At 46.3% G+C, this 16,602-nt stretch overlaps 1 protein-coding gene across 7 annotated transcripts in view; it reads left to right on the top strand.

The window, feature by feature from the left end:
- Positions 1-16,602, top strand: part of SOCS5 (suppressor of cytokine signaling 5) — a 171,581-nt gene that overhangs the window by 142,006 nt on the left and 12,973 nt on the right. For 2 of the 7 annotated variants that reach the window (XR_001883496.1, XR_001883498.1), the window contains 3 exons: positions 5,650-5,680; positions 14,333-14,429; positions 14,558-14,698. The exons of 1 other annotated variant lie outside the window; for it this stretch is intronic. Coding sequence is in view for 1 of the 6 variants with exons in the window: in XM_017862737.1 (XP_017718226.1) it covers positions 5,650-5,680 (31 nt within the window). In the remaining 5 variants the exon portion in view is untranslated. The remainder of the gene's footprint in view (positions 1-5,649; positions 5,681-14,332; positions 14,430-14,557; positions 14,699-16,602) is intronic. 4 more of the 7 variants (XR_001883497.1, XR_001883495.1, XR_001883499.1 and 1 more) reach the window with 3 other exon arrangements.

Here is a 16,602-nt window from a genome sequence, read left to right on the forward strand (position 1 = left end):
CATTTGCTCTTGTGTGATTTTGTCAGTGGGAAACACTGTCAGGGGTTGATAAACTACAGCTCTCCGGCCAGTAGTCTGTTTTTGTAAATAAAGATTTATTGGAACACAGCAACACTCATTCACTGAACAACAGCAGCAGAGTTGAGTCATTGCAACAGATACCTCTGCAAAGTTGAAGGTATTTATTATCTGGATTTTTAAGGAAAAGTTTGTGAAGCCCTGTGTTATGGGAAGCCAGAAAATGCACCTAGCTGAACCACATATCACAGAAAAAACACACGTGTACTTTAAAGAGTTAATGAGCTGTCTTTTCATTTCTTGATGTTATCATAAGCACACAATATTTTTTAATTTTAGCATTTAAAAACAGCTTTATTGAGGCATAATTCATGTACCATACATTGCATCCATTTTAAATGTGCAATGATTTTTAGTAAATTTACAGGGTTGTTCATCACCATAACAATCTCCATAATCCAATTTTAGATAGAACACTTCCATCACCTCCCAATAACCCCTTGTGGCCATTTGCAGTCAATCCCTGTTACACTGCCAGTCCCCACCAACCACTGTAGATTTGTCTGTTTTGGACATGTCATGTCAGTGAAATCACATAACATGTCATCTTTTGCATCTGGCTTCCTTCACTCAGCATAGTGTTTTTGAAGTTTGTTCACATGGAAGTAACTATCAGTAGTTTGTTCCTTTTAAATTGCTGACTAGTATTCCATCGTTTATCCATTCACTATTTGACAGACATTTAGGTTATTTTGCGTTTGGGGTAATTATAAATAATGTTGTTATAATTTAATGTAGTTGTCTTGGTTAGCTTGGGCTGCTATAACAAAACACCATAGACTGAGTGGCTTAAACAATTGACATTTATTTCTCACAGTTCTGGAGGCTGGGAAGTCCAAGATCAAGGTGCTAGAAATTTCAGTTCCCGGTGAGGGCTCTTGTCCTGGCTTGCAGAAGGCTGCCTTCTTGCTGTGTCTTCAAATGTAGACCTCTGGTCTCTTTTCCAATTCTTATAAGGATACTAATCCCATCACATCCCCACCACTGTGACCTTATCTAAACCTAATACCTTCCAAAGGCCCTACCACCAAATACCATCATATTGGGAATTAGGGCTTTAACATATAAATTTACAGTGGGGGACACAAACATTCACTCAATAACAGTAATTATTGATATTATTGGATTTATATCTATCATTTTGCTCTTTATTTTTTACATGTCTCATGTCTGTTTTATTTCTATGTTGCTCCTTTATTGCTTTCTTTTATGTTAAACTTATATTCTTCTAGTAAACCATTTTAATTTCGTTGTTCATTTTTACCCTATAATTGTTGAGTTATTTTCCTACTGGTTACCCTAGGGATTACAATATGCATCTTAATGTATCACAAGGTAGGAAGGTGAAATATTTGATTTGACAACTTGTTAGCTTGAATTATTACTTTTTAATATTTAGGCATTTGGCATGTTGTCTCCATTTGTACCCCACCCCAGGCCTTGCACACATTGGGGGAAGGCCTGCCTTTCACATATGTGTATGCATGTGTTTTTTCACATAATTATATTCATATTATGAATTATATATTCTGAATATTGCAGTTACATATTCTGCTTTTTAAAGTTAACATTTTGTCACAGGCATTTTATTTGCCATACATTTTATACACTTTTAAAAGGCTGTATTGTATTCCACTGAATGCATGGGGCAAACTTCAGTTAATCATTTCCCTACTTTAGGACATTAAGTCATTTAAAATTTTTCCCTTTAAAAAAAATAAAATGTTGCAATGAAGTCTGGGCATGGTGGCTCATGCTTGTAATCCCAGCATTTTGGGAGGCCAAGGTGGGCAGATCTCTTGAGCTCAGGAGTTTGAGACCAGCCTGGCCAACATGGCAAAACCCTGTCTCTACTAAAAATACAAAAAATTAACCAGGCGTGGTGGCATGTGCCTGTAGTCCCAGCTACTTGGGAGGCAAGGGGGCTGAGGTGGGAGGATCGTTTGAACCTGGGAGACAGAGGTTGCAGTGAGCCGAGTTGGCGCCTCTGCACTCCAACCTGGGTAACAGAGGGAGACCCCATCTCAAAAACAAAAAAAAACAAAAAAATCACTGCAATGAGGATTTTTGTACACATAACTCTTTTCAAATTGTTGAATTTTTGGCATAAATTCCCAGTTCTAAAATGACTCTGTTGAATATAAAAAATATTTTCATAGTTCTTGATATCTTTCACCATATTATTTTCCTTGAGAATTGTAACAATTTTCTCAGGTCAGCAATGTATGGGGCTAGCTATTTTATCACATCTTCACGAGTTCTGGGTGTCAAGTTAAACTTTCCACTTAACTTTGCATTTCTTTGGTGGTTAGGAAGCCTGCACATTTTTCTGTAAATCCATTTACTAGTTATAACTTGTTTTATGTAAATTGCTTCATCATGCTGCTTGCTTATTTGTATACATATAAGGCTTTTTGTTTGTAACTATCAGTTTGTATGGACTCTTTATGTAATATATCCTCCTCAAAACATTTTAGGAAAGAGATAGAATATCAATAAAAGCAAATAATTTTTAAATGTATCTACCTTAAATGCTGCAAATATTTTTCCCACTTGCCCCTTTTCAGTCTTTTTCTAATATAGAAAATTTACATTTCTCTGTAGTCAAACCTGCTAATCTTTTCTTTGTGATTTCTTCAATCATTTCTAAGTTTAATAAAAGACATTCTCCCTCCAGAGATTTGGTAATTGTTCAAGTCTCTCTTTTAGTTTGCCTTGGTTTTTAAAAAGTATGTATTAATAACTTTAATCCATGTAAAATTTCTGGGTAAAAATTCCTTCTGGTTGAAGAAAGAAGAGGATCTCAAAGCCTAAGTTTCTCAAACTCAGTAGTTTCTCTTCTCTGGTTTCCTTGCCTGCATCGTACTGGGCCCTGAGCCTGAAATCCCAGAATTTTGAGAGGTTAAGGTGGGAGGGTCACTTGAGGGCAAGAGTTTGAGACCTGCTGTCCATCTGTCTACAAGGAGATAACACAGAATCAGAGCTTGCCTCAACTCTCCAGCGCTGGACCCACCTCCAAGGAGGATGGCCCAGAGTGGTGGAAAGAACATGACTTGGAACCCGAGTTTGGACCCTGGCTGTGTGTGAACTCTCAGCCTCCAGTTGTCCCTCTGAAGAATGGTGCAAAGGATGCCTGACTGACAGGACTGCTGTGAAGATAATACAAGACGATATATGGAATGTTCTAGAAAAGTGCCTGACCCATCATGGATCTCTCGGGGCCCTGCCTGTGCACTGACTTGGCTCCTGGGTCCCACCTCAAGATCAAAGGTGTTCCTGGGCCTCCTTGTCCTCTCCAAGGAGCATGGGCAGGCCTGCCAGAGCAGTCCAGAGTATCGGCAACTTTAGATAAGGAAACTGAGGCTGGGAAAGGCTAAGTGGTAGAGCAGCAGATGCTCTTACCTGCGCTGACATGCTGCCTCCTCCAGCATCGCTTTCCTCACAGCACCTCAGCCTCCTCATATGTCAAATTGAGCTAATGGCCCTTACTGGTCTCTACCGCTGAGGCGTTACTTGAGCAAATGAAAGGTTCTGAAAAAGCCATGGAAAAATCGAGAGGCAAGGTAGAGTCCCTATGGGCTGCTCAGTGTACTCCTTCCGCAGCTCTGGACACAGACGAAGCCTCTGTGTTGGCTCTGACAGGCTTTTTGCTTCCCCACCCCCAGCTCCCCAGGAAAGCCCTGCAGAGACTCTGTGAAGGCCCCTTGTGCCCGTGGCTCACCAGGCAGGAAGCCTGGGGCTTGGCTGAGGCCCCAGGAAGCAGAGTCTGGGAGGTGAGCCGTACCTCAGGCCCAGCTGTGTTCAGCTTGGAGCAGTTTCTGAAGTCTCAGAGAGGAAGGGTAAGGAGGAACCTCAGAGGTCACTGGGCTACTCCATTTCACAGATGTGGAAGTTAAGGCACAGAGTGGAGAGCACATGAGTGGCAGTGTCAGCACTTGGGCTGGGGGATCCTGGCTCCCCATCCGGCATACTTTCCACTTGGCCTCCGCTGCTGCAGTGGCCTCTTTAGAAGGCTCCCTCTGATCCTTCTAGAAAATTCTCTGCAACCTGATGACATTTGAGCAAAACTGCATGATGTTGGAGGATCAGGGCACTTCTGAGAAGCAGAACGAAGCATTAAGAACGAGGTGTTCCCACAGGAGACATGAGAGGGTCAGGAAGGAATTTCCTGGGAACAGGACTTTTCAGAGAAGGGAAAAAAGTGTTTTGAGCAGGAGCTTGGCTTTTTTGGAGCAGCTGGGAAAATGTGGGGGCAGCGGCTAGAGGCAGGCAAAGGTGGCAGGGAAATCTGACATCACCAACCCACCCTGGCAATTTAACATTTAAAATTAAAGTTGCCTTCTCTCTTAGCACTTTTTTTTTTTTTTAAACAGAAGCCATATTGCTGAGGTGTGAGGGGTAACTACGGTTCTCAACCATGGCTGCACATTAGAATCCACTGGGGTGCTCTTCCAAACCCCACGCCAATTACACGGGAGTCTATGGGGCAGGACCTGGGCATCAAGTGGTTCTTACAACTCCCCGGGTGATTCTAATGAGCGGCCAAGGCCAAGTGCTACCAGCCCCTGGATCATTTTGCCGGCTGACTTATGAACCTAAAATGGAGCAAATGCGTAATTCCATTCGCCACTCACACTTGTCCAGGCCTTCTTCACAGGAAGGCCACAGGGAGAGATGGTGCCCTTCTCTCTCCTCTGCCCAGCTTATCTTAGTCTCCTCAGGGCCCTGCCTAAGGCCCACCTCCATTCCAAACCAGGATTATTCCCGTCCTCCAAATCCCTACAGAGGTCAGATTGGGCCACCAGTGTACCTAGGGCTCCGTGGCCAGCCTGTGAATCTCCCCGGTGGCTGTTACACAATGTCGGTTGTTATTTCTGTTTTCAGTCTTGCACATGTCATCCACCCAACTCGACGTGAGCTCTCTAAGGACTAGACCCCCATACCTTCCCCCACCCTGGGCTGGCCAGAAGGCTTCAACTGAGACTTGTTATCGGGGAGCTGAATATATTCACTGCATCCACTTGAGTCACAAGTACACATTTAATGCTGAAAATGGCTCTGGGAGATTGAGACTGTATTTTTTTTAATGTCCATTTTATGCTGAGGAAAACGAAGCTCAACCAAATAAATGGTTTGTATAAGGTCACAGAATGAGGAAGTGGCAATCCGCTGGATCCACTGAGGTCCCTTCCCCACCACACAGCATTCTACTGCTGTAGGGGAGTCTGCAGAGCAGGCAGAGCTGGGCTTAGGGCGAGCTCCGGAGGCCTCTCTCTCCCGGGGAAGGTCTGGTCTGACCAGCTGGGGAGGCCATCTGTGAAGGCTGCTTGGTCTCCAGTTCCTCGGGCCTTAGGAGAGGGTGTAATATCCTGTTAAAACGGAAGTTTCGGCTGAGATGTTAAGATGCTGGGTATCCCAGAGCCACTGGAGCAAAATGCAAATTTTATAAGGAAATATTTAAAACCTAGGTTTTTACAACTGTTACAGCCCTACTTATGGCTGAGGGTCAGGTTGTTGGAGATTAAGGGGGAAAGGAATTGCCTACTGAATGCCATGTTCCTCTTCTTGCAGGAAAGACAGTGGAAGGCGCCTGCCTCTCACAGTAAGTCTATGAGGGTGGCTTCATCAGAATGTCTCTGAAAGAGGAGCCAGGATCCCTATACTATGGGGCCCCAGTGGACTGGCTTCCACCTGAGAAATTTTTTTTTTTTTTTTTTGAGACGGAGTCTCGCTCTATTGCCCAAACTGGAGTGCAGTGGCATGATCTCGGCTCACTGCAACCTCTGCCTCCCAGGTTCAAGCAATTCTCCTGTCTTAGCCTCCTGAGTAGCTGGGACTACAGGCATGCGCCACCATGGCCTGGCTAATTTTTGTATTTTTAGTGGAGGTGGGGTTTCACTATATTGGTCAGGCTGGTCTCGAACTCCTGACCTCAAGTGATCCACCCACTTTAGCCTCCCAAAGTGCTGGGATTACAGGTGTGAACCACTGCACCTGGCCTCCACCTGAGAAATCTAAAGGACTGGGGATGGCGTGGCTGACCAGCTGCTCAGGGATGAGTTGAAGAGGAGGCTGCTGTGCTGAGCTTAGCCGAAAGTTCTTGAGTCTTCTAAGAGAGAGGAGGCCTGGAGGTGTCCCATGGGACCGATGAGAGCCCCAGGGTAGACAGGATCTGTTGTGAGTTGAATTGTTTTCCCAAAAAGGAGATGTTCAAGTCCTAATTCCCAGTACCTGTGAACGGGACCTTGTTTGGAAACAGGGTCTTTACAGAGATGAAATCAAGTTCAGATGAAGTCATATTAGATTAGGGTGGCCCCGTATCCAATGACTAGTGTCCCTATGTGGAGAGGGAGACTTGAAGACATAGAGACAAAGGGACACAAAGAGATAGGAGAGAAGTCCATGTGATGACAGAGGCAGAGACCCGAGTGATGTGGGGACAGGCCAGGGAAGGCCAAGGATTGCCAGCAGCCAGCAGAAGCTAGGAAGAGGAAGGAAGGATCCCTGCCTAGCACAGCCCCGCTGACAGCCTCCGTCTGCCCTTTTCCTCCAAAGTCCTGCCCAGGCTCCCCTTGGATTGAAGAGTCCTGAGCCCAGCCTTGAACTGATCACTACAGCCAGGGAGTGAAATGTGCTGATTTGCTGTGCCAGGAGCCGGTGGGGTCAGCCCCATTTAAAGCACAGGAGCTCAGCGCAGGAGAAAGGGTAACTCCCCAAAGGAAAACTGAGGTGCTATTACCAGAAGCAGAAGAGCTGCCACTTAAACAAGCAAAATAACCCATGTCCCCACACCCTTCAGTACCAAGCCCATCAATCACCATCTAAGCTTACATATATAATGCAGATAGGACATGGGAGAGATGGCAAAGGTTTAGATAAAATACTGTGATAATTTAAAATACATGGGATTTTTCCCATATAAAGAGTCAGGGACTGCCTCATGGAGGAAGTAGCTTATGAACTGGACTTTCAAGGAAGAATGGAATGTTGTGTGTGTATCCATGAGAGGAGGGCACTCCAAGATGGGAAAACTATATGACCAAAGGTGTGGAGGAGCGAACTATAAACAGGGAAAAGTCAGTGGTTCCATGCAGCCAGAACACAGGCCCCGCAAGAGAAGCAGTAGTCTATGTGGTAGAAAAAGGAGGTAGGGATCAGATCTTAGAGGGCCTTAGGTGCCAAGATAAAGATCTTAGATGGCGGTGTATAGAAAGTAGAAAACCACTGAAGGTCAGATTAACTTAAAAAGAAAAAAATAAATGGAGCACAACCAGGCAAGAGGCTCCTGGAATGGTGTATGCAAAAAACAAAGATAATCTGAATGTCCCATTGGCACCTCCAACCCAGCTTGTCCACGATGGAAGCCAGCCTCATTTTTCCCATCCGTACCTGTCTGCCTGTTTCCCCTCTCCTCGTGAGCGGCATGGGCATCCCCAAGAGTCACTCAGGACTCTTCCCTCTCCCATATCCCCCACTGCAAGCTCATCTCCAAATCCTGCTGATTATTCCTTCCAGATGTTTCTTGAATGCACTTGTCTTGTTCCTCCACATCACTTACTCTTCAGCCACCATCATCTGTTTCTTGGATGACTCCAACAGCCTCCTAACTGGTCTCTCGCTTCCAGCCTGGCCCCCCATCAGTCCTCTACATAGCAGGCAGTGTCCTCTGTTTAAGTTATAGCCAGTTGGGGACTCCCTGCCACCCCCCTTCAGAATTGGTCTTTAGCCCCACATCTTCCTGCTCCCGGATTTGGAACACACCAGCCATTCTGAGCTGCTTTCCATTCACAAAAGTAGTGTGACCCGTCTCCCCTCTGGCCCTTTGCATATGCTGTTGCCTCTGCTGCCCTCTCTTTTCCCCATCCCCTGGTTTAGGAGCTGGAAGGCTGTTTCTGGTAGAAAGGTTTTTTAGGAGGCTGGGGAACAAGAGAAAGAAGTTGGGAGAAAGCAGGGAACTCCCTGTGGTGGACACTTACCTCTCATCTGCCCTGTACTTTCCTTCTCCTGGGAGCAGTCACCACCCACTTGTGGAGCTGCTCCTACCCTCAGCTGTATGGTCCAATGGGAGCCTCCATTTTTCTTTTTTTTTAATGGAGACAGGTTCTCACCATGTTGCCCAGGCTGGTCTTGAACTCCTGGGGAGACTCCATCTTTCATGATCCTTCCTTCCTGTCCCAGTGATGGGTTGTGAGGTTGGCAATCTGACCTGAGCCAGACTAGCCACAAACTTCCCAGAAATTGTTCTAAATAGAGCTAAGGAGAGAAGGCCTCTTTCCTTTTCGGATGTAAGGCTGAAAGGACAGACTAGACCTTCATGCTGCTAGACGTCCTGCCTTGTGGTAAAAGGTGGTATACAGAAAGGTGGCATACAGAAAGGTGGCATACAGAAAGGTGGCATACAGAAAGGTGGCATGCAGAAAGGTGGTATGCATAAAGGTGGCATGCAGAAAGGTGGCATACAGAAAGGTGGCATACAGAAAGGTGGCATGCAGAAAGGTGGTATGCAGAAAGGTGGTATACAGAAAGGTGGTATGCAGAAAGGTGGTATACAGAAAGGTGGTATGCAGAAAGGTGGTATACAGAAAGGTGGTATACAGAAAGGTGGTATGCTGAAAATGACAGGCCAAAAGACAGGATCCTGACAAGGCTCAAGTCGCTTCTAAGTTCCAGGGCGACTTGTTACTTCACCATCCCCTAGAGCAGTGCTTTTCAGGCTGTCTGCAGGAAAAGCCAGATTTTTTTGCCCAATTTGCTATAAAGTAATAGTACTTCTGTGGAATACATTTAAAACTTAAAAAAAAAAAAAAAAAAAAAACCCAAACACAGTTTATTTATTTACATATTTATTTTTTGAGACAGGGCCTCACTCTGTCACCCAGGGAGTGTAGTGGCACCATCACAGCTCATTGCAGCCTCAACTTCCTGGGCTCAAGCAATCCTCCCACCTCAGCCTCTCGAGTAGCTGGGACTACAGGCATGTACCACCATGCCCGGTTAATGTTTTTGTTTTTGTTTTTTTCTGTAGAGACAGGGTTTCGCCATGTTGCCCAGGTTAGTCTCAAACTCCCGAGCTCAAGCAATCCACCTGCCTCGGCCTCCTAAAGTGCTGGGATTATAGGTGTGAGCCACCACGCCCAGCCCAAACACGGTTTTAAAATCCCATTTTTTTTTTGTACTGTTATAGTCAATAGGCCTAATATTAGTTTGTCAATTTGTTATGAAAGTTTGTAAACACTTCATCTTGATTTCTGTACTCACCTTCTCATTGACTGTATCAAGTAGCCAGTTCCGTGAATCAGACTTTAAGTAGCCCTATCATAGAGGTTGTCACAGAGCTCCACCCTTGCTGGCACCAGCTCTGCATTCCAGCCTGCAGGAAGAGGAAGTTTAGGGCAAGCAAGTTCCTTTTAAAGAAGCAACACAGGCCAGAGCGAGACTCTAAATAAATAAATGAATAAGCCACACAGAAGTTGCATATATCACTTTCATTCTATTCCATTGGTAAAAATGTAGTCACACTTAGCTGAAGGAAGTCTAGAAAATATAGTCTCTAGCTGGGTGGACTTGTGCTATTACTAAAAAGACAAATGAGAGACGGCTTGTGGCAGACTATAGCTTCTGCCACATACCCCTGCTAGCTGCTTCTATAGCCTGGCTTTGCACTTAGGGGTGCTGGGGGCTTGGCTAGGTGAGAACTATAGAACACATCTACCACCCTACAGCAAACCATCCCAAAATGTAGTGGATTGAAGCAACAATTTTACTGGCTTGCAGTTTTGTAGGTCCGCAATTTGGCTGGGCTCAGCTGGTGGGTCTCCTGCTGGTCTTGCCTGGGGTCATTCATGCAGCTGTAGTTATCTGGTGGTTTGACTAGGGCTGCCTGGTCAAAGATGTCTTCACATTTCTGGCAGTTGACCAGCTTAAGGCCTCAGTTCTCCATGTGGTCTCTCCAACAGGCTAGCTCAGGCTCATTCACATCATGGTCTCTACATTCTAATCACAGCCAAGGAGAGGGCAAACCCCATGCACAAGTATTTTCAAAGCTCTATTTGCATCACCTTTGCTAATGTTCCCTCGGCCAAAATAAGTCACCTTGCCAAGTTCGTATTCAAAGGCAGGACAAATAACTTTACTGCTAGATGGGAAGAGCAGCAAAGTCACATTGAAAGGGGCACATTATACAGGAGGAATTATTGAGGCCGTCTTCATAAAGGGTCTTCCACGGTAACCTCAGGCTGAAGCACCTTTATATAGAACAAGGCATGTCTGTCTGCCCTTGTTCTGGTCAGGATCTAGTGGCCCCAACGAAAAGACTTCGCAAGTGTCTCAAAAGTCAGTCACTCAAAAGTGGAATCAAAAGTCTCAGGGAACTTTTGAAGGTACATGTGGCCCTCCCATGTACCTGAAGGGCTGCCAGCAACCAAAGCCATGCCTGGGAGCAGCCTGTCTCTCTGGTGGGCTTCAAGATCTCCCTTGTGGCATCTCTTTCCTCACTGTGTGTCTCCTCACTCTCCTTTCTGCTCATTGGTTTCTTCTATTTACATCCAGCACCTGCTCCCTCGCAATTTCTGCTTGCACTGGACACACATGGAAAGCACATTTCACCTTCTGGACCTGCTGCAAACTGGCTCAGGCTCTCCATGTTTCCCACCTCCTGTTTCAGAAAGAATGAGCTTGATCAACCCAGCTCCTACACTCAGTCTACACCACAGCACAGGAGGCTGGCCATGCTATGGATGAGCTGCCCTGAGCTTAGAGGCTCACATCCCATCCAGTCACCCGGAGAGGGGTGTGTGTGGGGAGGGAACTGCAGTAGGTTGAATAATGATCCTCCCAAAAGATATGTCCACATACTAATCCTCAAAACCTGTGAATGTGGCCTTTTTGGGGAAAAAGGTCTTTGCAGATATAATTAAGAATCTTGAAACGGCATCATCCTGGATTATTAGGGTGGACCCTAATTCTAATAGCAAGTGTCCTGATGAGAGACACACAGAGGAGAAGACAGACACAAAGAAGGCCATGTCGTCGGAGGCAGAGGTTGGAATGATGCAGCCGCAAGCCGAAGAATGCCTGGAGCCACGGGAGACCGGAAGAGGCGCGGAAGGATTCTCCCCCACAGCCTTCAGAGGAGCACTGCCCGGCCAATCCTGCCATTTCAGGCTTCTGGCTTCCAGAATTGTGACAGGATACATTTATGTTTGTTTTGTTTTGCTTTAACATTTGTTGTAGTGAAAAATACATAACATTATATCATATTTACCCTTTGTAAGTACAAAATTCGGTAACATTAATTACATGAACAAGGCTATGTTATCACCATTATCTTTTTCTTTATTCTTTTTATTTTTATTACATTATTATTATTATTATTATTTTGAGACAGAGTCTTGCTGTCACTCAGGCTGGAGTGCAGTGGCACAATCTCGGCTCACTGCAACCTCTACCTCCCGGGTTCAAGATTGTCATGTCTCAGCTTCCTGAGTAGCTGGGATTACAGGCATGTGCCGCCATGCCAGGCTAATTTTTGTATTTTTAGTAGAGACAAGATTTTGCTATGTTGGCCAAGATGGTCTCGAACTCCTGGCCTCAAGTGATTTACCTGCCTCAGCCTCCCAAATTGCTGGGATTACAGATGTGAGCCACTGCGCCCGGCCACCATTATTATTATTTTTTTTTAATCATGCCCAACATAAATTCTAGCCATTAAACAATACTCTCCCTTCTGTCTTCTCCCTGTCTCCTGGCAAACTTTATTCTGTTCTGTGTCTCTATGAATTTGACTCCTCTAGCTACCTCATGTAAGTGGAATCATACAATATTTGTTCTTCTGTGTCTGGTTCATTTTACTAAGCATAATGTTTCCGAGATCCATCCATGTCACGGCATATATCAAAATTCCATTCTTTTAAATTGGTCAATAGTATTCCACTGTATGTATATACCACATTTGGGTTATCCATTCATCTGGTGATGAGCACTTGGATTGTTTCTACCTTTTGGCTGCTGTGAATAATGCTGCTATAAGCATTGGTTTACAGATATCTGTTTGAGTCCCAACTCTTAGTTATTTTGCTTATATACCTAGGAATGGAATTGCCGGATCTTATGGTAATTGTATGTTTAACATTTTGAAGAACCGCCCAACTGTTTTCCAAGCAGCAGCACCATTTTACATTCCCACCAGCAATGTGCAAGGGATCCAGTTTCTGCACATTCTTGCCGACACCTGTTATTTCTCCATTTTTTGTTTTGCATTGTTTTTGTTTTTATGGCCATCTTAGGAGGTGGAAGGTGGTATCTCATTGTGCTTCTAATTTTCATTTCTCTGATGACTAATGATACTGAGCCTATTTTCATGCGCTTATTGGCCATTTGTGTATCTTCCCTGGAGAAACTTCTATTCAAGTTCCTTTGTCCATTTTTGAATTAGGTTGTTTGTTTTCTTTGTTGTTAACTTTTATTGCTTTAAGCCAACAAGTTTGTGGTAATTTGTGACACGAGCCCTAGAAAACGAATACGTTGCTCAAAATCCAGCCTCTTGGGCAGCAGGACCCCAAGGTCAGGCAATTTCTTCCAGAAGGCTGAGTAGCCATAAAGGTGACATCAGCACTGACCTTATTCACCTGCCAGTGGACGAATTCTTCAGCTCTTCCCTTCCAAGGCCTGAGACCTGCAAGCCAAGAGGGCTCAAACACCAGTCTCTTCTTGAGTGTACGCATGCACAACTCTTTCAAGAGGTTTGAAAGTAAAAAGAAGGAGCAGGATGGAGCAGCAGTTGAGGAGAGGATTATAAGATCCCCTCTCTCATCAGGAGGTGTTGCTTTGTTTGGTTGTCTGTCTTGAAAGGATGCGAAAACCTGGGTATTTGTATAGGCTGAGAGAAGAACCCAGGGGACAGCGAGAGGGGACCTGAAACATCACATCTGGATGCCAAGCACATCATCTTTCTGTCTCACTGGTCAGAGTCACGGGCGCTTAGCCCTGAAAGGGACCTTAGAGTTTAGCTCCTTCATTTTGCAGATATAGAGAGAGTAGGCACAGAAGAGGACCTGCCCGGGGTACTTCTGCAGCCAGCTGCTTGCTCCTGACATCCCATATGTCTAGGACTTCATAGTGTGCCCTCTGGAAAGACAACTATTTTTTAACTGCCTTTTTTCACGTCTCCACAAGTTGTAAAATAACTCTTCTATTTCTTCTCTGTTCCTATGCCCTTACCCATCTTCCCAGAACACAATGGCATATGAACCCTTTGTTCCTGCCAAATGCAGCCGAGGAAGTGGGAAGGGCCATTGGGTTGAGTGGACCAGGAGACTATGCCCTGATGATGGGGATGCTGCCAGGCTCGGCAGGCCTCCACTTCCCCTCTGCCTGTCCTCTGTCTTCCAGAGTAGGGAAATCCAGGGATCTTTATTTCCCAGCATTCCTTTCCAGCATGGTGCTAAGTTAGATTCTGGCAGTAAGATGCACTTGCACAAGCATCAGAAGCTGAAGGCAAGAGAAAGTCCTTCTCTGAATTGGCCTGGGCAGATGCATGGTAGACGGCAGCTTTCAGACAAGCTCCTGCACGCTGTCTGCTTTCTGCTTTGGTGCTGCAGGCAATTGATATGATCTCCATGCCTTCTCTGCAATCCTGGCACTTCCTGATTCTGTGAGGTCTGACAGTGGCTTCCCTGATCTTCCCTAATTCAGCCCTTCCATCCATTATGAATGCCTCTAAATCCCTTGTATGAAAACCCTGTGTATTTGGAATATCTAGAGCAGCTTCCAGTATTATAACCAAACCCTGACTGACACACTGGCACAGATAAAGAAGCTACGTAAAATGATGTGGGGGAAACATCCTGTTCAATCTTCCCGGCAGTGCTGATGTTAGACTGTCATTTTCCCAGTTTCATAGATTAGAAGCCTGAGGCTAAAGAGGTCAAGGTTGCCTGACTCCCAAGCCATTCTCTTTCTACTAGATCATTCTACTCTGCTTCTCTTAATAGATAGGGAGAAGCAGGCATAAAAGGGAAAGAGAAAAGCAGCAGGGGAGGACATGACGGAGATGGACAAAGGAAGAGGCGAGCAGAAACTTATTTGAAGTAGACAGGGAGAGAGGAGAGAGAAACCCCAAGGGTTCGGGAAAGTTGGAGAAACTTCTCATAACCTCTTCTCAGACGGTGCTTTACAAGGTTACCCTTGCTCTTGGGCAATAGTAATTAGCCAGGTAACGACTGTTCACAGCCCTTTGCCTGTTCTTTATTCTCAGGCTTTTGAGATTGCAGTGTGAACAGAAGACATGGCAACCCACGGAGTGAAGAATTCTTTGGCTGCCCCAGCGATGCAGAGCAGTGTTCCCCTGGAGAGTGGGTGGACTCAAGCAGAAGGGCAGCCCCAGCCCTGGGCTCATGGGGAATGGGAATCAGGTTTGCCCTTGAACCCCAGGGTAGCTGGTGAAGGCTGTCTTGGATAATCTTCGGCCTCTCCCTTCCAGACTCTTCTCAAAGCATCCCCATCTCACCTTGGTATCCTAGTCCTTCTGCTACTCCCATGCTTGCCTTCCTGGGACCGTGACACTTGCAGTTCCTGCTGACTCGTAGTGCCCCTCCTTGCTCTGTGTCCTGTGAGAAAGCAGGTAGGTTGATGAGGGAGGGCAGGGGTGGGAACCTGGAACCCTCCTATGTGACACCCTGGTCACGGTCCCTCTATGTGGATAGGAAAGGCCAGGCTGGAGTTGTGGGGATTAAAGGCAGTACATGAGATCTGGTCCAAATCTCACAATATCCTGAATTCCCACAGCACGGACAGGGGCCTTAGAGTTCCTATAAGCCAATCCCTTTATTTTATTAACAAAGAAATCAAGGCTCATGGAGGTGAGGGCAGGAGTCCAAGGCCATACCGTCTGCACACCGGCTCAGGGCCTGGCGCCCAGCCCAGCGCCCTTCCCTCACCTTCTCACTGCCTGGCAACCCTGCGCCTCCCCCAGCCCTGGCGCCCAGTGAGCCGGCACCTCGCATATGATTACAATTACCGTGAGTTTGGCTTAAGCCCAGCCGTACTGCGAGCACAACCAGGCCTGGTCACTGGCCAAGTTTCCATCTCAGTAGAAAAATGAAAAAGTTCAAGGGATGAATGTTAATCCCAAACACACGAGCAGGAAGGAGTGAGGTGAGGGGGAGAGGCCCAGCCAGGATCTCTTAGGGCAACATCAGTCCAGCAAGAGCTCCTGAGACCCACCCCAGGGGCACATTTATGCTGGCCACATTTATGCTGCTTTGTGGTTGTAAATGCTGCTGCCTCCAGGGCCTGAGATGGAACTCAGCTGGTGAGACTTGGCTGGTGGTCCTGGCCCTTCTCGGTTGGCTCCTGCCTTGTGTATTGTTCATGTGTATTGTTCATGACCTTTGTGTTTCTGTCATTTACTTGAGCATCTCCATCTCCTGCCACAGGTAAGGCAGCAAGCACAGAGACCAAGGGACTCGCTTGAGGTCAGATAGCCACTGAGGAGTGGGACTGGGCTGAAACATAGGCATCTGGGCAGCCAGGCTGTCAGACAGCCCCTCTCCGTCAGAGCTCCCCAGAGCAGCCTGGGCCTTCCTAGGATGTTCCTGCTCCCTTCTGCCTGCCACTCTGCTCAGCGTCCGAGGAGCTACCTAGCTCTGTCTGCCCCACATCTTGCTGCATGGCCTTGGTGAGGCTCTGAATTCCACCCCGGCTGCTGACTTCTGTCCTAATGCTGACGTCTCACATCTTTGAGGCTTCCAGGCTGATATTTTTCCAGATCTTTCTCTCTAAGACTAAGATTCCTGTTTTTTTCTCCCAGACTTGAAACATTTCTGAGTAATACAACTCTCCCAGATTTCTCAACTCTCAGGAACTCCTGTCTGCAAACTGTGTTTGGTTCTAGTTTCAAGAAGGGCAGCAACATATTGGAATTTTTGATCAATGATATATAGGCAGTTACCCTAACATGTATTTACCCCAGGTTAGATAGATATGAGGAGAGCCACTGCTCCCCTGCCTTGGGGACAAAGGAGTTATCATTTTGCTGGAACTCTAAGAACACCATGTGATATTCTTATGGAGGACAGCAGCCATCAATTAAATATCAGCTGTCAAGTGGGGAAGAGCTGTGGTCCCATAGGGAACAACTGACTTTTCGATTGCTAGTGTCCCCGAGGGGATCCACTTCGTCAGAAAATTAGGTCTGTCTGAGATAAATGTGCTTATTTACACCAGCTTCTAGACTGGTTGAGGTCGGCCCAGGGCCTGCAGCCAGGTATCTGAGCAATGGCAATGGGGACAGCTCCAGAGTGCAGCTTCTTGCCGACTTGGGGATTTATAGGCTTCCTGACAGGCAGAGCAGCCTCATTTCGAGGCTAGCAGCGGGGAGCCAGGAGATTGGCCAAGGTTTTCTCAGAGGCTTTGCAAGAAGCTGAGCCCTTGTTGGAAACACCTTTGAAACCCAGGGGTGTCATCTTGCATCTCCTCTTGAGTCAGAGCCACAGCAGCAGGGCATTTTCGGGGGCCGTGGGGGAG

The sequence above is a fragment of the Rhinopithecus bieti genome, unplaced genomic scaffold (genome assembly GCF_001698545.2).
Source record: "Rhinopithecus bieti isolate Rb0 unplaced genomic scaffold, ASM169854v2 scaffold_61117, whole genome shotgun sequence".
Classification (NCBI taxonomy): domain Eukaryota; kingdom Metazoa; phylum Chordata; class Mammalia; order Primates; family Cercopithecidae; genus Rhinopithecus; species Rhinopithecus bieti.